We start from the raw sequence: 20,032 nt of genomic DNA on the forward strand, positions 1-20,032 counted from the left end.
GCCGAGCCGTGATGATCGAATTTTGAAGCGTAGTATCGTTGACTCGTACTGTTTATTTTCAAGATCTACTTGATACATTTCTTAATAATTATTCAGGTAAATCATCCCAAGAATTTATAAAAGAAAATGATTTAATTCTTGCAAACACGAACCTCTATTTTGGGGCCGTTACTGAGTGTAACAATGAAAAGGTTGCAGTATACACATGTACTGATGTAGCCCATTGTAGTACCACATTGTGGTACTACATGGGCTACATCAGTACATGTGTATGTATATGTACATGTTTAAAGCATTGAGTCTCCCGTATCCGGCCAAATCCCTAATCCGGATGAACCCCGGTTCCGACTTGTCCGGATACGAGAGGTTCAACTGTACATTGTAATGTGCAGTTAAATGTTTCCAGGTTAGCATGCCTGTACAGAGTTGGGGCAATTGTTAATGGCCCGTTAACGATCGCCCCAACACTGTACAGGCATGCTAACATGGAAACATTTAACTGCACATTACTTGAATATGAGACCATTCTGAAGCAAATATTTTCACACAACAATAGATATATAATGTACTCTTAAATGAATCCCACAAGGATTGGAACAATCATCCCCCAGCATTCCCACTGATTCCCACTGATCAGTTACTAACCATCCCCTTTAAGGCACAGCACAGCCATCGCTGGATGAGAAGACAACTACTGTACAGTTTGTGCCATCACATACCTGTACAACACAAACAAAATATACACATAATTCACAAAAAAATGGTTCTTATGAAAAGTACATAAACTCTTCAAATTGTAACCAATATATGTTGAGCATAATATCATATTTTCCCTGTTTTCTGAAAGACATCATGGTCTAGTGCTCTTTCAGAGAGCTAAAAAAGTGAAAATATGTTGAATTTTCTTTATAGTTTCTTTATATGTTGTATTGTATACGTTGTACATATTGTACATACAATTTACTTGACATTACAAAGTGCTGTAGTCTTCTCATCCAGTGATGGCTGCACCATAACTTAAAAGATTCACAACTTCATGGATGTACTAAACATTTTGGTCCAATTTTCCTCAAGCTTCACTGAAGTGTTCTACTAATATTGCTGCATTCCCTCAATTTACACATATATGTGGGTTTCATTCTCCTTTAAATGTTGTTCAGACAACAAAGCATGGATGGGGTACAGCAGAATTTTGTACAGCTTTTATTACAAGTGTTTAATTCAACAGGCAAGTCAATGGATCCGTACACACTCTTCCCATGGAAGTACAAGTACAGAATTTTTTCGCATGATTATCATGTGTGCTACATTTGTACTTTGTGCTAAAAACTGACAACACATCTCATTATTATCATAAGAGGGGAAAAAATCAAATCCATGTCCTCAGCAAAGTGATCATGCCCTTCTGTTTCACTTCACTGCTGAGGTTACAAGGATTTTTCCCCCTTTTCTGTCTTTTTATTTAAATTCATTTCTACTTCAAGACTGGTACAGAACCCTCAGTAAGGCTCTAGACTGTTACCTCTGACTGACCACCAGAGGGCAGTACACAATGGAAACAAAGATCCTCGAAACAAGCCTCCTGTCAGTGTTAAAAATCAACAACACACAAACAAAATTAATCAAACAAACAAACAAACAAACAAACAAACATGCCTATACCTTCTTTGTACTGTATACACTGTACTAGGAAACATTCTTGTAAGCATAGTTGTACATGATCAATGATAAGCAGGGATGCATATAAATGTGAATAAATGTGAAATATTCTCAGACTGATGTACGGTAAATGTAGGTTATTTCTTATGCAGGAAACAATGAGAATGCAACATTCCTTATGAAACTGTATACCAATGAACACATCACTTTTTACAGTTAATGAAAGTACATGTACACTGTAAACTGTTTTGAAGTTCTTGTTCACTCCTCCCAAAGTGGAATGTGTTTGAAGTACCAGCAGTACAAATATCACCACATCATGCATTTAAGTACAATTGTAGCACAAACATCTCTATCTACTTACCATGACATTTATAACTTCAACTTTCATTGCAAAGGTTTGAGCTGTTTTTGGATTGTGATTCCTGCACTTAAAATCTGACTTTGACATATGTCCATGCATTTTATGAAGTAGAAATATATATCCACAACTCTCAAGGGCAACGGATGCTGACAGAATTAGTTAACTTATATAACATTTATCTTTGAGAGGGGTTTGTTACACAGTATATTCAAAACAAACAAACAAACAGTTCTTGGGTCTCTGAAGTTGCACTGCATATGTCCACAAACATCTGAAGGTCACTGAAAATCCTCTCCCCGTGAAGTATGTGAATCTCAATCTTCTTCAAAGAATAGACTAACAAGATCTTCTTTAGCGCATTCCTCCTCTACCAATTTTTTGGGCTGAAAGGCAAACAGACAGACAAACAAACAAATGTAATTGAACAACATTGTGAGTTAGTCCACAAAACAACAACAACAACAAAGATTCTGGCTCATGGCATTTGCAAATTATTCTACAATGAATGACAATTCTGAATATTTTTGGTTGAAGTTCTTGTTGATGCGGAAGTAATTTGAGCATTTTCCAGACTGTCTTCAAGAGCTTTAGAAATGTCATTAATCTAGCTGCAAACAAGAAATAATTGGTGGAAATTACAATGTGTTCTTGGTTGATGACTGATAAGAAATTATTGTATATCTGCAGGAAGGGTTTACAGCAAACTGTAAGTTTCAAATCTTTTAATTTTGTCTATTATGCCATCATAACACACAGACAATATATGCAAGTATCAATATATGAATACAGAAAGAGTAAATGACTCTACACTGTACTCTGAGTACATAATACATGTAGTAGAGTTAGGAAATAATGTTCACGGTTCCAATTAAGCCATCCTTAAAGCTGAATCAAATTACATTCTTGTAATTACATGTATACCTGAAAAGCACTTGTTTGAATCTGTGTACATGTGAGCAAATATCCTTAATGTTAAAATAACCCTATCAGGCCAACAAATACAGACTAGAACTTGACTGATTTCTCAGTAAATAAGATGACAGACAGAAATCGTTTACTCTCTTTGTTCACAAGATAAGAGGATTACATACTTGTTTTTTTTTAATACTTTTTAAAATACTTTTTTAAGCCATAAAAACAATATGAACTTGAAATCATTTATGAAGGAAATGTACAAATTCCAATCTCTGATTTTTGGTAATGGCAGAGATTCTGAGTTAGAGATAAAAAGGTTTACTTACAGTATTCCATTGAAGAAGAGTTGGTACACCTTTAAGCAACAACTTTGGATGTGTTCGGTATGAATTGTTTGGATCCTTCCAGCTAGAAACAAACAGTCAAATAAAGGAAGTTATGAGTTCTAAGCAAAACCCCGGATGTGGTTCATACAGCTTTGTCTACACATGAGAATTAAAACAGTGATAGTCATGTGTCATTACCTAATTTTTATCTGCTCTCCTTTTCCCATGTACAGCTTCTAATACTGTACACAATTCTCTTGCATCAAGATCAGCATCCTTTCTTCTTGTATCAACTTTTCATGTGCCCTCTGCATTTCAGTCAGCATCAGGCTATTACTGTATACGCCATATATTTCGCGAGTCTAAATTTTTGCGAATCGGGAACTCTCGATGATTTCGCGATCGGGGAGTCCTGTGCTGAACTGAGAAGTGTGCATGAGTACGTCACATTCACATCAGGATCAGAGTCAATATTTTCGCGCGTCTTTTATTTGGCGAATAGCACCTGACTCGCGAAATTCGCGAAAATAAAAACCTCGCAAAATATTTGGCGTATACACGGATTTTTTTTTTTTTAAATCATTGTCCTACTGTGACATTACAAACTGTAGTCATCTCATCCAGCACTGACAGCCATGACATTAGATTTTCAAAAATTAATTATTGAATGAATTGTTCAATTGTCCTCATAACTACAATTATGTCTTCCACTAATATTGGTGCATACACTTACAAAACATATCATTTGGGGATAGATTACCCTTAAATATGCTGGACCTTCTTGTTTTGTTTGACTTGGACAACATTTGAGCCTTTTTATTTTTCTTTTCTTTTATGTATCATAGATTTACATTCGTATCATGAGGGACTCTGCAGTGACAGTACTGAATTCCTTCTGATGTACATGCACAAGTATATTCTCTGTTATACATTCTCATTTCAGATAGCACCTAATGAGCTACACATACAGTTGTATTAGCCTCTCACCTGGATTCATAAGAAAACTGAGAAAGAAAAAAAAATGTCCTTCTTAACACTACAAATACTTAGGAACCATATATCAATGCTTACCTTGCTCTATCACCCACAGAGCAATAAATAAAGACAGCGTTTTCTGGTGCAGCTTCAAGGCATTTCATCACCACTGGCTCAGCTGCAACAACAATAATAATGGTATCAATGACAATGATAATGGTAATCAAGATAACTATAAGATAACAACAACAACAAACTTTTCTCTCTTTTTTTTTGTTGGGGGGGGGGGGGCAAAAATATCTACTTTTACAGTAGTTTTACAAATTAATAACCACACCCAGCATCCTACTACATGTAATACCAGAGAAGCATGTCACGAAGCATTTTGTTAGTTTTTTTTTTTTTTGACAAAATTGCTCTATGCCAATCAGATGCAAGAATTTCCATAGCTTACAGCAGTTTGTCAGAAAAAAAAATATCTGGCAGAGCGCTTCATGAAATGCCCACCTGATGCAGCTTTTGACTCAAACATTAAGGTATTCTACTGCTCTCCATGATCCAGGGAGTTGGACCATCTACTACTGTAGCAGGCCAGTGACAGCAGTCAATGGAAAAGGGGAAAACCAACATCACAATGAGCTACAATAGGAGGAGGAACTCCAGGACACTGTAACCAGTAACGCTTGACATGGAAAACACTCCTTTAAATACAGAAGTCAAGAAATAATCATGCAACTCTATAAGTCGCTGATTAGGTCCCATCTTGACTACAGTATCTAAGTGTGGAGACCACACCTATAAAAAAGGAAATCAACTATTAGAAGGAGTGCAAAGAAGAATTACCAAACTCATCCCAAGCATAAGACATCTTCCATATGAAGAAAGATTCCAGAAACTCCACCTCACTACACTAAAACATAGACACAGAAGAGCAGACTTAATCCAAACCTACAGAATTTTCAACATCATAGGCAAAATCAACCCAACAGAAATCTTCCAACTTGCTACACACCAGGGCACAAAGAGGACACCAACTCAAAATCCAGAAGCAACACATGAGATTTGATGCTAGGAAGTACTCATTCAGCCAAAGGGTCATCCAAGATTGGAATAATCTTGTTCCTCCATCAGCAGTTTATCCAGCATCGCTTAAGGGTTTTACTACAGTGTACATTCTACATTCTACATGGTACACTACCAACGGATGTGTGGCACTTGACAACTCGACAGTAAGTTAACTTAGTAACGAACGTGTTGAGGTCACTAGTTAGTGGAGAGCAGTTACAGTAGGATATAGGAGGGTGCTCTCTAGATCTTCAACAGAGATGTGCTACTAGGTGCAGCCTCCTGAAGGCTCTCACATATTAGTTTCACTTTACTGGCCTGGCATGGTTTTTGTTAACTATTAGACTGATATAACTGTACATCACAAAGTACATTGCATTGATCTGTGACAGTGTTTTGTCTGCACACTCTTTCTGCACTTCACGGTACTCTACTCCATTTCATGCCAGCTCTAACCCCGGTGCCGGGCCGGCGGCGCGGGGCGCTCCTTCGCAGTTACTGCAGCTCCGCAGGCGCCAGCTCCATAGACGTTAGACCATGCAACTACCGGTCGACGGTCTCACGTCACCCGTCACCGACACTTCAGTACCCTTTCTAGACCCCTAGTTTGGTTGAGGGCAAAGTCAAAGCTAAGAAGTAAAAGTACTAAAAAACATGATTTAGGTAAGGCCTGTAGTAAAAGTAGTAAATTTTGACTTTACCTACCTGTCACGCAGTCCGGACACCAACTCGCACCATCACTGTCCTTCGAACCACAAAACAGAATGTACTGCACCTTCTTATCCTTATGTTTCTCTAGGAGTTCGAACAAATTATCAATCCCTTCAGTTTTCTCTTGAATCACCATTTTGACTGGTCTTCTACACTCTCTTTTGGCAGTGATAAAGGCGAAACTCAACAGACTTGTTTCCTGTACATGTACGGACGGCGTGCAAATTACATGCATTCGGAGTCAGGAACGTCAGGTTAATCACGTGATCGAGTCAGGTGCACACTGGACCGTAGTCTTGTTGTTATTGTTGTTGAGTTTATTGGCGTTTTTCAGTCAGACTTGACTGTTTTTGCTACTCTGCACGGTGCGTTTGCAGCTGTGCTTGTACAGTGGCTAACTGACTGGGCTGAGGCTGGGGGTGTATGGGTTGCACAGAACTCTTGAGTTCTGTGATGGGTTGGCTTGTCGAGTCCTGGGGGGCATTTCATGAAGGAACTTGTCGGATAAAATATCTTACAAGTCAATTATATCCGACAAGTTTTGAGAAATTCTCTAGTCTGATTGGCTGATTTCTCTGAACTTGTCAGATATAACTGACTTGTCAGATATTTTATCCGACAAGACCTTTCATGAAATGCCCCCCTGGGGGGCATTTCATGAAGCAATTTGTCAGATATCTCGTCTGACAAACTGTTAAAAGCTAGTGAAATCCTTGCTTCTGATTGGCTGAGAGCAAATTTTGTCCGACAAGTTGTCGGACAAAATGCTTCATGAAATGCCCCCCTGGTTCGTGTCACGTGGTCACTGCTGGTTGAAGTCGTTTGATGGCGCTCTTTATTCTGTGTCCTTGCTGCGCAACAGCTCCCGGCAAATATTTTATTTCTTGTATTAGCATAAATAACTTTATTTTTGTGGTTAATTAAAACAAATTGCTGTCAACCTGAAACAGATTTTGGTTTTCAGGCATACACACCGGGCACTTTTATCATTATGCATGCTATTCCATAAACAACTAGTGTTAACATATCAATACAAACTATAATATCCAATATTTACCAGTGCATCTAACAAAACATATAATATATTTTTGTTGAGGATGATTCAATATATTACCTATAGTAAGATTACTTACTCCAAGATAACTTTGCAACTGATTTCTGTATTCTTTATAAACCGGACATTCTAGGAGGAAATGTTGCACCGTTTCTAATGTACCGCCCTGAGAATATTTACCATCAATATGTTTTCCTAATTTAAACAATGTTTCATTCAGTAAACAGCTTCCTACTCTTAATCTGTGAAGAATGTTTTCATCACGTCTGCAATACAGATTGCTTTTACATGTCTGCGTTGTGTTTGGTTGTATGTGAAATAAAAATCGACCTCTTTCCGAGTTTTCCCATTATAACAGCCACTGTTTCATATAATGATTGAATATAATAATATTCGTCTCACTTATGCTGCTACAGACTTCCGTTTCCCGAGTGTTTTTCAGCGCGTTTTTTGCTAACGTGTGGACTTTGTCATTCCCCCTGATGTCACAGTGGGAGGGGATCCATTCAAAATTGACTTTGATTTGTTGTTTTGTTAAGGCGTATAATTTCTGTCTAATCTCAATGGTAAAAGGGGATGTATTTGAATCTTTCAAGTCACACAAAACGCTCAAAGAATCACAAAAAAATAACTGAGTCGGTTATTTTGTTCTCTTCAATCCAATCTAATGCTAATATTATAGCTAATTGTTCGGCTCGGAATATTGAAATTGGTGAAAGTTTATGAGTGATTTTTACTTCGTGCTTTGGTATGTATACTGCTGCGCTGGTGTTCTGGTGTTGGTCTTTTGATCCATCTGTATAGATGTGGGTGTAGTCTAGCTAGACCGTATAGTCTAGCTTCTGGACTCTTTTTATACTACTCGTAGCGGTGTTTCAGCGTACGCAACTTGCCGTAAGAGGGCTTGACATCCAAGAGTTGGGATAAACCGAGAAATGCGATATTTCAATTCAGTTTTTCAATTCTAGTTCGATTTATTTTCACAAAACATTCACATGTAACACAGACCCCTTGTGGGGACAAATACATTGTTTTGTACAATAATAAAAAAGAGCTAGGTTGATGTTTACATGGAATGTTAAGTAGGCGTAATACACACATTGGTCATCAAAATGTCATATTATCATCAATCAACATAAAATGCAAGGAGGGGTTCTTTAAATCTTTGCTTGAATACAGATAAACTGGGACAGATTTAATATCAATTGGCAAATTGTTCCAGAGCTTAGGACCAGAATTAATAGCAGTGTTTTGTGCAAAGGTGGTGTGTGTACGAGGTATATGGAATACGTTTTGCTGACGAGTGGAGCAATTATGAACATGACTATTCTTCTTATACAAAACAGAAAGGGCAGTATGACATTCATTCACGTAGGTTTAATACATCAGATATCCAAGATGAAAAAGATACATATCACACATTTTCAGTATTTTTTTCCGAAAAACCCCATGTATTTGAAGAGTGTAAGCGGAAGTCCAAATTAAAAACAGTTCGAAGGGCCCAGCTCTTTATTATATCCTATCAATGCACAATCTTGGAGGTGACCCCCAAGCAAGCAGCCCATAATTTACATGTGACGCTATCAGTGTATTATAAAGCTTAAATAATAGATACTAGTATTGGATGGGATGAAATTTCAGTTTACGGATAATCCCAGCATTCCTTCATAATAACTTTGCCAAGGCATCAGTGTGTGTCTTCTAGGATGAATTCTTATCAATGATTATTTCAAGAAATCCGCGTTACATAGAGCAATCCACACGACGTCGACGTAGCGACAAGTCGGCTAAAAGTGGAGCGCACCTGGTCTTCAGTGGGTGGTGACTTTGCTCTATTCCTGTCTTCTAATGCCATTTCACATGAACCCACGTGGTCTGTGTCACTGTAATGTAAAACAGGAACTTTCTTCCACTCTTCTTCCCGTGGCGTCTTCAGAACCAGACCAACGGGTATGTGGTGTAAGAATAAACCACAGCAGCGCCCCCTTCAGGCCGTACGCTTGATGAAGTCCAGCCGTGAGCAGTGGGACCAGCATTCCTCCGAGTAGTTTCCTTATCATCGCAATCAAAATCAGTTTGTGTGTGTGTGTTTTTTTTCCAGAATTATTATTTTTTTCAGTATTACTTTCTCCGCTAGCACATTTTTTTTAAGGAAATGGAACAAATATTATTTTTCATTGATCTGGTAGATAAACGAGATAAAATCAACGGACGATTGGAGATAATTGTTTCGCTTTCCATGCGTAATTTCTGAACTTAAAATGACCTGGGTGAAAAGACTATTAAAGGGATAATACAGTATTGGTGGAAATGAGAATTGGGCTTTTAACTTTTTGCGAGACTTACCAAGAAAACACTTATGAAATAGTACAGAGCATACCTTTTTAAGAGAAATTCAAGGTTTATTTGTTTGTTTGTTTGTTTGTTTTATTTCATTTAATCACGGGGAAAAATGCCCTCGATCAGCCAGATGAGGCTGTTTTTCAGAGAGGCCGTGAGTACATGCAGTGTTACAGCAACAACAAAAACAACACAACAGTTAACAAATCAATCAAAGTAAATTAACAATTACAAAAAACATAAAAAACAACAAGCATAACATAATGAAATACATTACAATATAGCAGAAACTAGATACCAAGAACAAAAAAAGAAGAAGAAGAGGAATATAAACGTAACCACTAAACACACAGGGCTACAAAAGAGGGTGACACAAACAAGTTCACGTAAATTCAGACAAATGAACTCAAACATAGTTATGAAATCCACACTATAACACATACTCTAACATTCTTTCAAAAGCCTTCAAATTACTTAGTATTCTTACATTTTCGGGGAGGCTATTGAATATTTCAACACTGGAATAAATGCATCCAAATTTCATGAAATTTGTTCTGGGTTTTGGAAGTATGATGATATTACGTGAATTACGTAAATTATATTTATCTATTTTGATAACTACTTTTTTGCAGATAAATAATGGCAATAACTGGTGTAATAATTTAAAGATAAATATTGCCGAGTGTTTTTCCCAGCGATTCATAATTGCTTCTACGCCAGATAATTCATATAAGGCTCGACTACTGAAACGATTATCTATAAGAATGGTGCGGAGAGCCCTCTTCTGCAAAACACTTATTTGATTTACTAGACTTTTACTGGCGTTCCTCCACACAATTGAACAATAATCCAAATGGGGCTGAATTAACCCTTCGTATAAAATAAGGGCGGTGTCTTGCGGAATATAGGGCCTTATTCTCTTGAAGCAGTACAACGCAGAAGAGAGTTTGGCCTTTACATTGGCAATGTGATTGTTCCACGTCAGGGTGTCGTTTAAGGTCACACCTAAATACTTACAGGAGCTTATTTGATGAAGGTCGGGTTTGGAATAACTGAACCATCCAAAAACAAAGTAAAACAAAGCGATCGTAATAAACGGTGCATGGGTCCCACACTTTATTAGAATCGCTCTGTTTTGGATATCTCAGCCATTTTAAGACCGATTTTCATCAAATAAACGTTGAATTCCTCATGGAATTTACATACTCTTTCATATTTCATAAGATGTTTCTCATCATCTCGCAAAAAAAAAATATTAGAAACCTGAAATCAGGTCTCAACCAAAACTATACGATCCCTTTAAAGTCCTTAGTCATTGGACATGTTGGAGAGGCTAATAAAGCAGTGGTTCCGTGGTTGTTTTCGTAGAAGTATTAACAGCTCCTCAGCAGTCACGTACAATAAATGCAAACTCAAGTGAAAAGACCGGTTTACTATAATTTTATTGATTGAGTCCAAATCATGAGTGTTTGTTTTTCTGGGAGAGGACGTGATAACGAGGTATTCAGTTGATTCGTCAATATCGACTGCCAGTTACATTATGCCCTAGACCGATAAATCTGCCTTTTGTTCGGACTTACAGTCGGTAAAACGGTAGAGCCGACCGTATTCAGACCGGAAAGTTAGTTGACGAGAGGCCACCGACAGTCGAGCGAGAGGCAGATTTATCGGTCTAATGCCAGGGCAGATGCGGCAACCAAGACATGCAATTGTTGCCTTTTTCGTCGCATCCAACATCTACATGGATAGGTATACATATTTGGCCAGAGGACTTGGCACATCGCAGAGCCTAGTCTCAATCATTTGCAGCTATATCAGATAGTTTTGGCTACAAACTCTTTCTCATCAGTGCCAAGGCTATGCAGGGCTTTGGAGAAGGTGTGGTATAGCTTGAGGTACGTGTGCCACAGTCACAATTTATGTTTTCCTCAATTGAATATCCCCACTTTTTCATGCTAACTGTATTGTCTTTAAATCGACCCATCTCGATCTGTGCAAAGTCGGTTACGAGATCTCCATGTCTTCCAGCTATGCTTGTGCCCAAGGGGTAGCATGCTCCTTAGGAAGAGGTAGCTTAATGATTGTCATGATGATGGTTGCTGCTGCGTCTCTCCTCCCATAGTCTACATCTGACCACCTGTGGGGATTCAGTCAAGGGTTGGACCGAGTGAAGGAAGCTTTTCTTTGATTTGAGCCGTTTCTGGGCTGGTTAGGAGCCGTGGCATGGGTGGCGACAGTCCTGTCTGAGACCGAGGGATCGATCGAGGTGCTCCATCTCCTCAGGTGGGGCAGTGGCAGACAGACAACACATAACTTTTAGACTGTTGACCATTGTCTGCTCGAGACATCCAGGGATAATACCTGGAATTGTTGTTATTGCGCGTTACTTGATACCAAACTCTCCTAGCTGCGTTCCCACGTGATCATTGACAACATACCGGGTCTGGCGCTCACCTGAGTATCCTAAGTTACTTTCCTCGCATTCTTGCAAACTATAATAGCAAACTGGGTTAATTGTAAGGGCCTTTGTATACTGGGGGTCTTCAATAAAGGGCATGGTACTTGCTGTTGTCGCTTCTGACACACTAGTGAATACCTGCCAAATTTGTAGAAAATTTGACTACATTGTATGGTCGGGTTTTCAAACAGAAGATCGAAATGTGAAAAACTGACCCCCAATTGGAGCCTTCTATTCGGATGAGCCTAAGAGGGAATAAAAGAGAGGAATACAGTGAGAATTTAGCTGATCATCTCATTAGCATAGCTCATAGTACCCCATCACGTCTGAATGTTACTTTCTGTCCTCTTCCGGAGAGTTATAAAGTCCTCCATTAAGTTCATTCATTACTATCGGTCATTCTGGCCCATGTTATGATTAAGGCATAATGTAGAAAGATTTGAGCTGTATTAGATGCGACTCTCAATACTCCATGCCTTCATTGCTGGGTCCTTTAGGGCTCACACCTGTAAATATATGTCCCCGACCGCTTTACAAAATCTTTCCAAAGATACAAAAATAAATGAGAAAAAAAAAATCAAAAATCAGAAATGCAGTAAAAAAAAAGAATTGATAGCGGCAGAATTTGAATATAAATTCCTCTACAAACTGCACTTTGGTTGGAAGATGAAAGCTTTTCTCATGGAATTTGAAGGGACTATATACTTGACTGGGTGCATGTAAAGTGAAAAGAACTGGTAGTCTGGCTGTGCGAACCCTTGGACAGAGTTTGAGCCGAAGAAGCCCCCTTGGAAATTTGCTGGATGAAAGGGTATAATATCTCACTTATCGAGATTAGTGAAGATGAAACATCTTATTTCTCCCAGATATTTTACAGAATTTTTGAATTTTGAATTTTAACACACGTCTATATGAGGAAATATTTATCCGTGTGAGCCCTTATTCCCCTTCGCGTAAAAGAGTGTCTGTGTGTATTTTGGGCTATATAAAGACGATGTGCTAGCATTGGGGACTGCATCTCATTGGTAGTATATTGCTTAAAGAGAGTGCTATGTGTTTAATAGATGGAAAGGCACATGGAAAAGATAGATGGAAAAACAACAACAACAACAACAACACCAACAACAACAACAAAAAGCAACAAACCACTACTTCAGCTAGGGGTCGACATTGATGGCGTTGAGAATTTAACACAAAAGTACGGTATACATACTTGATGTATTCAAGGCCTGTTAATGGCCTCGTGATTAACTCTTTATTTTACATCGCACTCTCCTTTTCACACATTTTTCTCTGGCAAGCTCAGAGGCTTCCCTCAAAACCTTTTCAAGAGAATTTGAAGAGGTTATGTAAATTCTAAACTTTGATAGAAAGTGATTTACACATGCACCTCAGAAGGCACCTAAACAACACACATCTTAATAGAAGCCATTCTCAATACCAGAAAAATAGCTGGAGTGAGAATTCAAAAACCTCATTGTAAATGTATCTGCGTGGCCCCTCCAAACCACTCAGAACGGAAAACCCCACGCGTAAAGAGAGTCAAGCATTTTTCTTGTCTTCACTTATTAATCATATGGAATAAATCCACGTCCGCTAAGCATTGCTAAGTGTCTTTTGAAGTGCCTACAGCTGCAGACATTGACTTGTTACCCCCAGAATTAAGTAGCGATTGCTGTTTTCTGACGCTGTAATTTGTATTTAGCAGTGGAGATTACTGGTATTTGTTTTGTCTATACTGATAAAGAAATGCTGGTAGAGACTTTATAGAACGTACGTGTTTCCGCGATCATTCTCTCTCTTGTCCAATGGGAAAGAACCTTATGTACAATGATCAACATGACTGTGCAGGTGTGAAATTTTGTGCGCTTCGCACTGCGACGAAAAGGACGCCGGAGTCATTCACGCGGCGTGCTCTTGAGACGAGAAGTCATCTCCAGCAAGACATGGTAGATTCCGGCGAGGAAGCCGATGATCATTGTTGGTAAGAGACAGTGCTGTTATTTCCGCCAAGGAGGTTAGGTTTTTGCCGGCCTTGGTTTGTTTGTCTGATGTCTGTTTGTTTGTTTGTTTGCAACTACAACTCAAAAAATTATTCACGGATTTGAATGAAATTTCAAGAAAAACTTGATATTGATGCAAGAAACAGATGATCAAATTTTGATAGTATTCCGGATCACCGTCTTGATCCAGGATTTCGTTTATCAATTTGTTCATTATTGTTATTATTATCATTATTATTATTATTATTATTATTATCATTATTATTATCTTCATCATTAGTAGTAGTAGTAGTAGTAGTAATATCAATATATATTTTTTTGCTATCACAAAAAGGGTGGAAATATGAGCTGCTTGGAAGAAGTATGCGCTGATCTCCGAGCTCTGTATTCGATTTTGTTTTTTTATGAACTGCCAATATTAAGAGATGCAATTAAAACACGTTAAACTCAGATGAACAGTTTACTTCAATAGACAAGTGTAAAAACTTATTCTGATATTGTATTCAAACTACATGTACACCCGGCAAACAGCCAGAAAGCTTGTTCCACACTTGCTCAAAATATCAACAACTACAGTCATGTGCGTGCGACATGGCATCACGTACTGAAATGTAACAGGGCGTACTCTATATACGAGACAGGTGTACCGTCCGAAGCTCCTACAGTATAAAAGACCGATATAAACAAACATAAATGCATCACCTCTAATTTTGTTAACTTTAGTAAACTCTATCATTGGAGAAGTTATCGACATGGTAACTGTAAGCTATGTGATAAAAACCTAAAATGGCATTAAAGCATTTTAGGTTTTTATCTCATGTATATTCAGTTTTATATACCATGAATATACCATGTTAGGCTCTTTGAAGATTTTTCCCTGATCATGCATATTATGTCCATCTTTTGCTTTGTTTTAGAGGAAATTTGCGGGAATGTAATCTGTTGCCTATTGCACATAGTTATGATAACGTTATTAAGTTGGCGGAAATCTGCACGAGATTATTTTCTCAAGGACCTGTAAACAACCCGTTTACGTAGATGATCCAGTTTGAATGCATTAATGTATGGAGGGCACGATTTGTTTAAATTTTATTTATTTATTTACTTATTTATTCATTTATTTATCTATATTTACTCTTTTGGTGATGGGGGCATGGGGTGGTGATGCAGAAAGGGGTTTACATCTGGGACTAAACGCCAAAAGTTGGGTTTTCATAAGTTATAAGTTTGTTTTGCGGGTGGTTTGTTTTCATTCTTCAGTAAAAAATGAATATACTGAGTTTTTAGCCCAATATATCGTGTGTGTGTGTGTGTGTGTGTGTTATGTGTGGTCGTGTGTGTGTGTGTGTGTGCGAGTGTGTGCGTGTGTGTGTGTGTGTGTGTGTGTTCGGGGGAGGAGGTTCACTGCAAGTCTTCTCCCTTTTCCCCTTTCCGTTCGGCTACTCAGTTGTTATGTCGGGCGAAAGTCGGGCTTGGGCAATTATGATATTCTGATAATGAGAGACAACCTAAGACGTGCTCATAACGAATGTGAATTCAGAGAGCAAAAAGCTTATCACGTGTTTAGATAATGAGCCTGAGAGGATGTCCATGCATGAGTTGGAAAAGTGACCAGGGCCCCGTTGCATAAAAGTTACGATCAAACGTAAGTCCCAATCGCTCCATTCTGATTGGTTGAAATTCAAGTTGCATATGATTTTCTTGACTTAAGTTTGATCATAACTTTTATGTAACAGGGCCCACAAGCAAGTAATAGCAATCTTGTTGTAAGCAACCAATGAAGCAGAGTATTCCCCAAATCGTTGCTTTTGAATAGGGTTGGTTGAGTTTAAGGCAAGACTAGTTCTCATGTCTCCTCATGCCACACCACTTGCGTTAGGTATAACAATTATAAGGGAGGTGAGTCTCACCTCTCTGGTATAACATTAAGGGTAGCAGGTGGTGTAGAGTGGTGTGGCAAGATAAAAAGGGCGGCATGTGGAGGTCTTTCCAAGTCAAATGGTATTCCAGACGATTTTCATAAATTCACACCATGTACTATAGGACATAAATAGACAGCGCCATATACAGGGCCGGCGCAGTGTTTTCAAAAGTGAGCTAACAAGCAAAAAAAAAAAAAAAAAGAAAAAAGGTCCTCAGCTCATCTCTTCCCGTCCCCGTCCACTTCCGGGTTTCTTCAGCTGACAAGCAAAAAATAAAAAGGTCCTCAGCTCATTCTCTCCCCTCCCATTTCCGGGTGTTATAAAAAAAAAAGGTCTTCAGAGAAAACACTTAACCTTACCGCCGCCATTCTTCAAGATCTCTATCTATTTCTATTTTAGTGCCACTTACGTACTTCCGGGTTGAAAAAAGTGTGGGGGCCCAAAGTGATGACACCTTATGTATTCATTTGTATGGTGCACAAAAAGTGTTGGGGCCCGAGCCCCCACGGCCCCCACGGCTGCGCCGCCCCTGATGTATAGACTTGTGGAATATCATGTGGTCCTTGAGCAGAGAAACCAATACCAATGTGTGCTCTGAAAAATCGTAAATTACACTGAACAGTGTTGATGACATAATGAGCCTCACATATTTCAGAAATGTAGCAGTGTAATTCCATGACAATACCGCTTGGTTAACAAGTTCACCTGTGTAGAATCTGTGCATGCCTTCTCCTTTTGTTCTGCTTCCTTGAGCCCCAACTCATGCATTCTTATCAGCTTATGGTGAGGCTGCCATGTGATTGTCATCATCCTTGTTTATTGCAAGTAATTATAGATTTCGAGAACATTTTATTCTTGATTCATCCCGAACACAAATTCTGGAACTCATTACTCGGTATAACTAGTTAGTTGTTCAAGTATGTATAAGTCTGAAAGTCATCCGGAGGTCTCCTTTAAGGCAAGACTTTTTAATGTCTCTTCATACCCCACCACTTGTCAAATGTGTTTGAATGCGTGCATCCTTTGCGTAGGCTAACGACCGCGAGGGTAGGGTAGTGTTGAGAAATACGTGGCAAGATTAAGGGGTGCAAAAGGAAGTCTTTTCAAGTTTAAGTATATATAGGGCCTACTTATATTGTGATTATCAGTATAATCATTAATGACAGTGATGGGAAAAGCTATTTTCATTTTGATAAATGCTACTACAATCGAACCTGTCTATTGCGGCCATCCAAGGGAGACGAAAAGTGGCCATTGCAGACAGATGGCCGCTATAGACAGGTTATCTGACTTTTAATTGTGTACATTGCCTGCATTTACATATTATCGTTGTATACATCTATAGTTAAAAACTTACATGTACATGTATGTGGATACGTATGCACACTTGTGTTTCATGCATTGAACAATGCCGGTGTTTGTCAAGGCATGTGTACAGTCAACATGAAGAAAGCGGTACACTAGTGCATTATTATGACTGAATGAGTGATGACTGCAGCGGTGGCGATCACTTAACTTTGCCCATGAATGGCTGGTACGGCTACAAAGCAGAAAAACATGCTGAATTATCGGCTCGGCTACGGCTCCATGTGAGTCTGTGGCCGCTATAGACAGGTAAAGATCTACCGCGGGAAACAAAATTTGTGGCAGGTGGCCGCTATACACAGGGTCTTCAACAGGGGGGGGGGGATTTTCAGTGGCCGCATACGGCAGATGGCCGCTATAGGCAGATAACCGCTATAGGCAGGTGGCCGCTAAGGCAAGTTTGACTGTTTTAAGACTATCATTGTCATCATTATTAACATATCTACAAATTTTAGTTATGGTTTCGATTCCTGTATCATCATGATCATCCGGCTAACATGGTATCACTCACTCTACAGATTCTACCGACACGATGGCTTTGGGCAAAGAATCAAGGGACAAGTGGTGGATAGTGGTCATGATCGCCAACTTTGGGATAGAGTTCCTTCATCAGGGTTACCTGAAGTCTGTTGGTGTTCTCCTACCGTCGATCGTTCTCTATTTCGACTTGAGTTACTCCACAATGGGTTTCATTCTATCCCTCGAGTATTGCACGTATTCGCTAGCCGGTGAGTATCCTGCCATCGAAATTCATGCTAAGTCAGGATTGAAGTCTGGTAACTGGCCAACTGTTGGTGAGGATCAGTATCGGAACTTAAAGATTACAGATTGATATACTCTAGTGACGAGGGTGATGTCATGCTTCCAAGGCTTGGTCGTTGTCTTTTCCCCCTAAATTTCCTCCTTTGCCATTCATACATCATTTATATTTATTAAAAAAAAACAACCCAAAACATTTTTAACCACATATTTTAATGAAATATTTGACTCGATGATGAGTTATACGCATGTCTTATGACACGGTCATTTATACGTCTATACCCCTTATGGCCTTATCACCATTTCGAATAACGATGACAGATTAGAGATTCCAAATGGCAGCTGCTCTTAAGTATTGACAAAACTTCTCATTTGACTGGTTGTCACCCTTCTTACGCGAGAAGACAGAGAAGACAGCATAGAAACATCGCCCATAAATGCAATATTAAGTGGGTGGGGTTTAGGCATAGAAGCGGTTGTTTATTAAAAGGGGTATAATAGGCGTATTTACCCCAAACAGATAAATGTGTTCAGTGATAGCAGAAGAAAAAAAACTAACAAATCACTTGATATCGAGGAATTATGGTGTACCATCATGGCTGAATGGGAAGGCAACGAAAATACAAGCTACATGATAAAAAGGACATTCCTTAAGACATTACTTTGGGAAATGCACACTCCCTCGGCCTGCTGCTGACATACGTTTACGGTTTATAGTATTCTCCCTACATTATGAAGGGAGGTAAGTCAGTTTCTCTTTCACTCTTCTAGAAAATGTGTGAAATCATTTTATATTCTTACGTAATATTTTTACCGCATAGCTGCTATGGTGAGGTGATATCTTTAGCATGGATATTGTAATTTCTTCTTCAGCCCAAGCATTTTTTTTTGTCCATAGCAAATCTTAAGAAGATATTTCATAGAGACATCTGTACTTAGTTGTCTAAGCACTTTATATACGATTGATATTCCAAAGCAAATTGGTGAATGTTTGTATTGCTGCCAATAGATTATTAAAACGGGTACAATTCGTTATCACTATTATGGGAGATGGAAGACAAGCTATGCTTGATGTCACAGTTGTATCCATAAGCGCGGTATCTGAAGAATGCAATATCCTGAAAAAGTATACAATTTTCATATTGCTTACACATCTACACAGCAACATCAGTATGAATGAGGCTTCTGCTTTGTTATGCAGAATACTTTGATAAAAAGAAACGAAAGGTTTGGTGTCAACGTGGAATCAACAATAATATCCATCCATTATGTTCGTTTAAAACTTGAAGTCGTACGTTCAGGCATTGCCTAAATTGATATGTGAACGTCAATGACCGTATTTTAATATATAATGGTTTTATACATGTACATCATTCAATTTACTGCTAGCACATCTAATGTTTGAAGTTCCGCAAAGTAAACCAAACACTATTCCTCAAAAGGACCGCTTGTGATAAGCAGTTGTTTTCATGAGCTGTCATATTGTTTCCCGCCTTCAACCAAAAATGCAATATCTTATATCTATACACACTCGACAAACTAATCACTGCAACGTCGTACGAGTTCAAGCAGGTTATCATTCCCATAAAACATAAATATCAGCTTTTAATTCAAACAGAGAAACATATATCCAAGCATTGCTGTAAAGAAGGGGGAAGAGAGAGGGGGAAACAGAGATAGAGAACAAAGATGGGTAAATAAATTGGATGAACCCTTGGATGCAAAGTACGGTCCTGTACGTGCTGTAAGCACAACATATTCATAAGCATATATTACGCCGTACCAAGGAGGTATATCACCTTCTTGGCCGTTACACTAAGATAATTAACAGCGTGCATTTTGCACAAACAATTCAACCTTACGAGTTTGTTTCTTTGACTGTGCATGTAAAAATATCATTGCTTTTTTAAAATGCAAATAGATAAGCTGTTGATGTATGAACCCCTATCACTCCCTACTTCTCGCACCCTTCTGTTCCTTCTTTGAATTGCCTTTCTTCCTCGATGCGAGTCATCTCGTCGAAATCTTATTTATTTTCTTCTTATTGAATCAAATAAGCTAAGATATTCCCCCATCTCTCTCTTATTATTTATCATTGCCGAAGACAGCAATTTGT

General features: G+C 38.6%; 1 protein-coding gene across 1 annotated transcript; it reads right to left on the reverse strand.

The window, feature by feature from the left end:
* Positions 1 to 2,086: 2,086 nt before the first annotated feature.
* LOC139736417 (thioredoxin domain-containing protein 17-like) lies at positions 2,087 to 6,264 on the reverse strand. The gene is made up of 4 exons (XM_071647169.1): positions 6,010 to 6,264; positions 4,336 to 4,417; positions 3,265 to 3,346; positions 2,087 to 2,406 (listed from the first exon to the last, which is right to left on the reverse strand). The coding sequence occupies exons 1-4, from the start codon at positions 6,248 to 6,250 to the stop codon at positions 2,338 to 2,340; spliced, it is 474 nt and encodes a 157-aa protein (XP_071503270.1). The 5' UTR covers positions 6,251 to 6,264; the 3' UTR covers positions 2,087 to 2,337.
* Between the last annotated feature and the right edge of the window lie 13,768 nt (positions 6,265 to 20,032).

This window comes from Diadema antillarum, unplaced genomic scaffold, assembly GCF_040938485.1.
Source record: "Diadema antillarum isolate AM-2024a unplaced genomic scaffold, OU_Dant_1.0 seq00000644_RagTag, whole genome shotgun sequence".
In the NCBI taxonomy this organism is placed as follows: Eukaryota; Metazoa; Echinodermata; class Echinoidea; order Diadematoida; family Diadematidae; genus Diadema; species Diadema antillarum.

What these genes read in the sequence shown, in the direction of transcription:
- LOC139736417 (XM_071647169.1), bottom strand. Translation starts at nt 6,250, where the DNA reads ATGCATGTAATTTGCACGCCGTCCGTACATGTACAGGAAACAAGTCTG. An exon ending in GTGTCCGGACTGCGTGACAG is followed by an intron (nt 4,418 to 6,009) that starts GTAGGTAAAGTC and finishes TTGTTGTTGCAG; the next exon opens with CTGAGCCAGTGGTGATGAAA. An exon ending in CTCTTCTTCAATGGAATACT is followed by an intron (nt 2,407 to 3,264) that starts GTAAGTAAACCT and finishes TTTGCCTTTCAG; the next exon opens with CCCAAAAAATTGGTAGAGGA.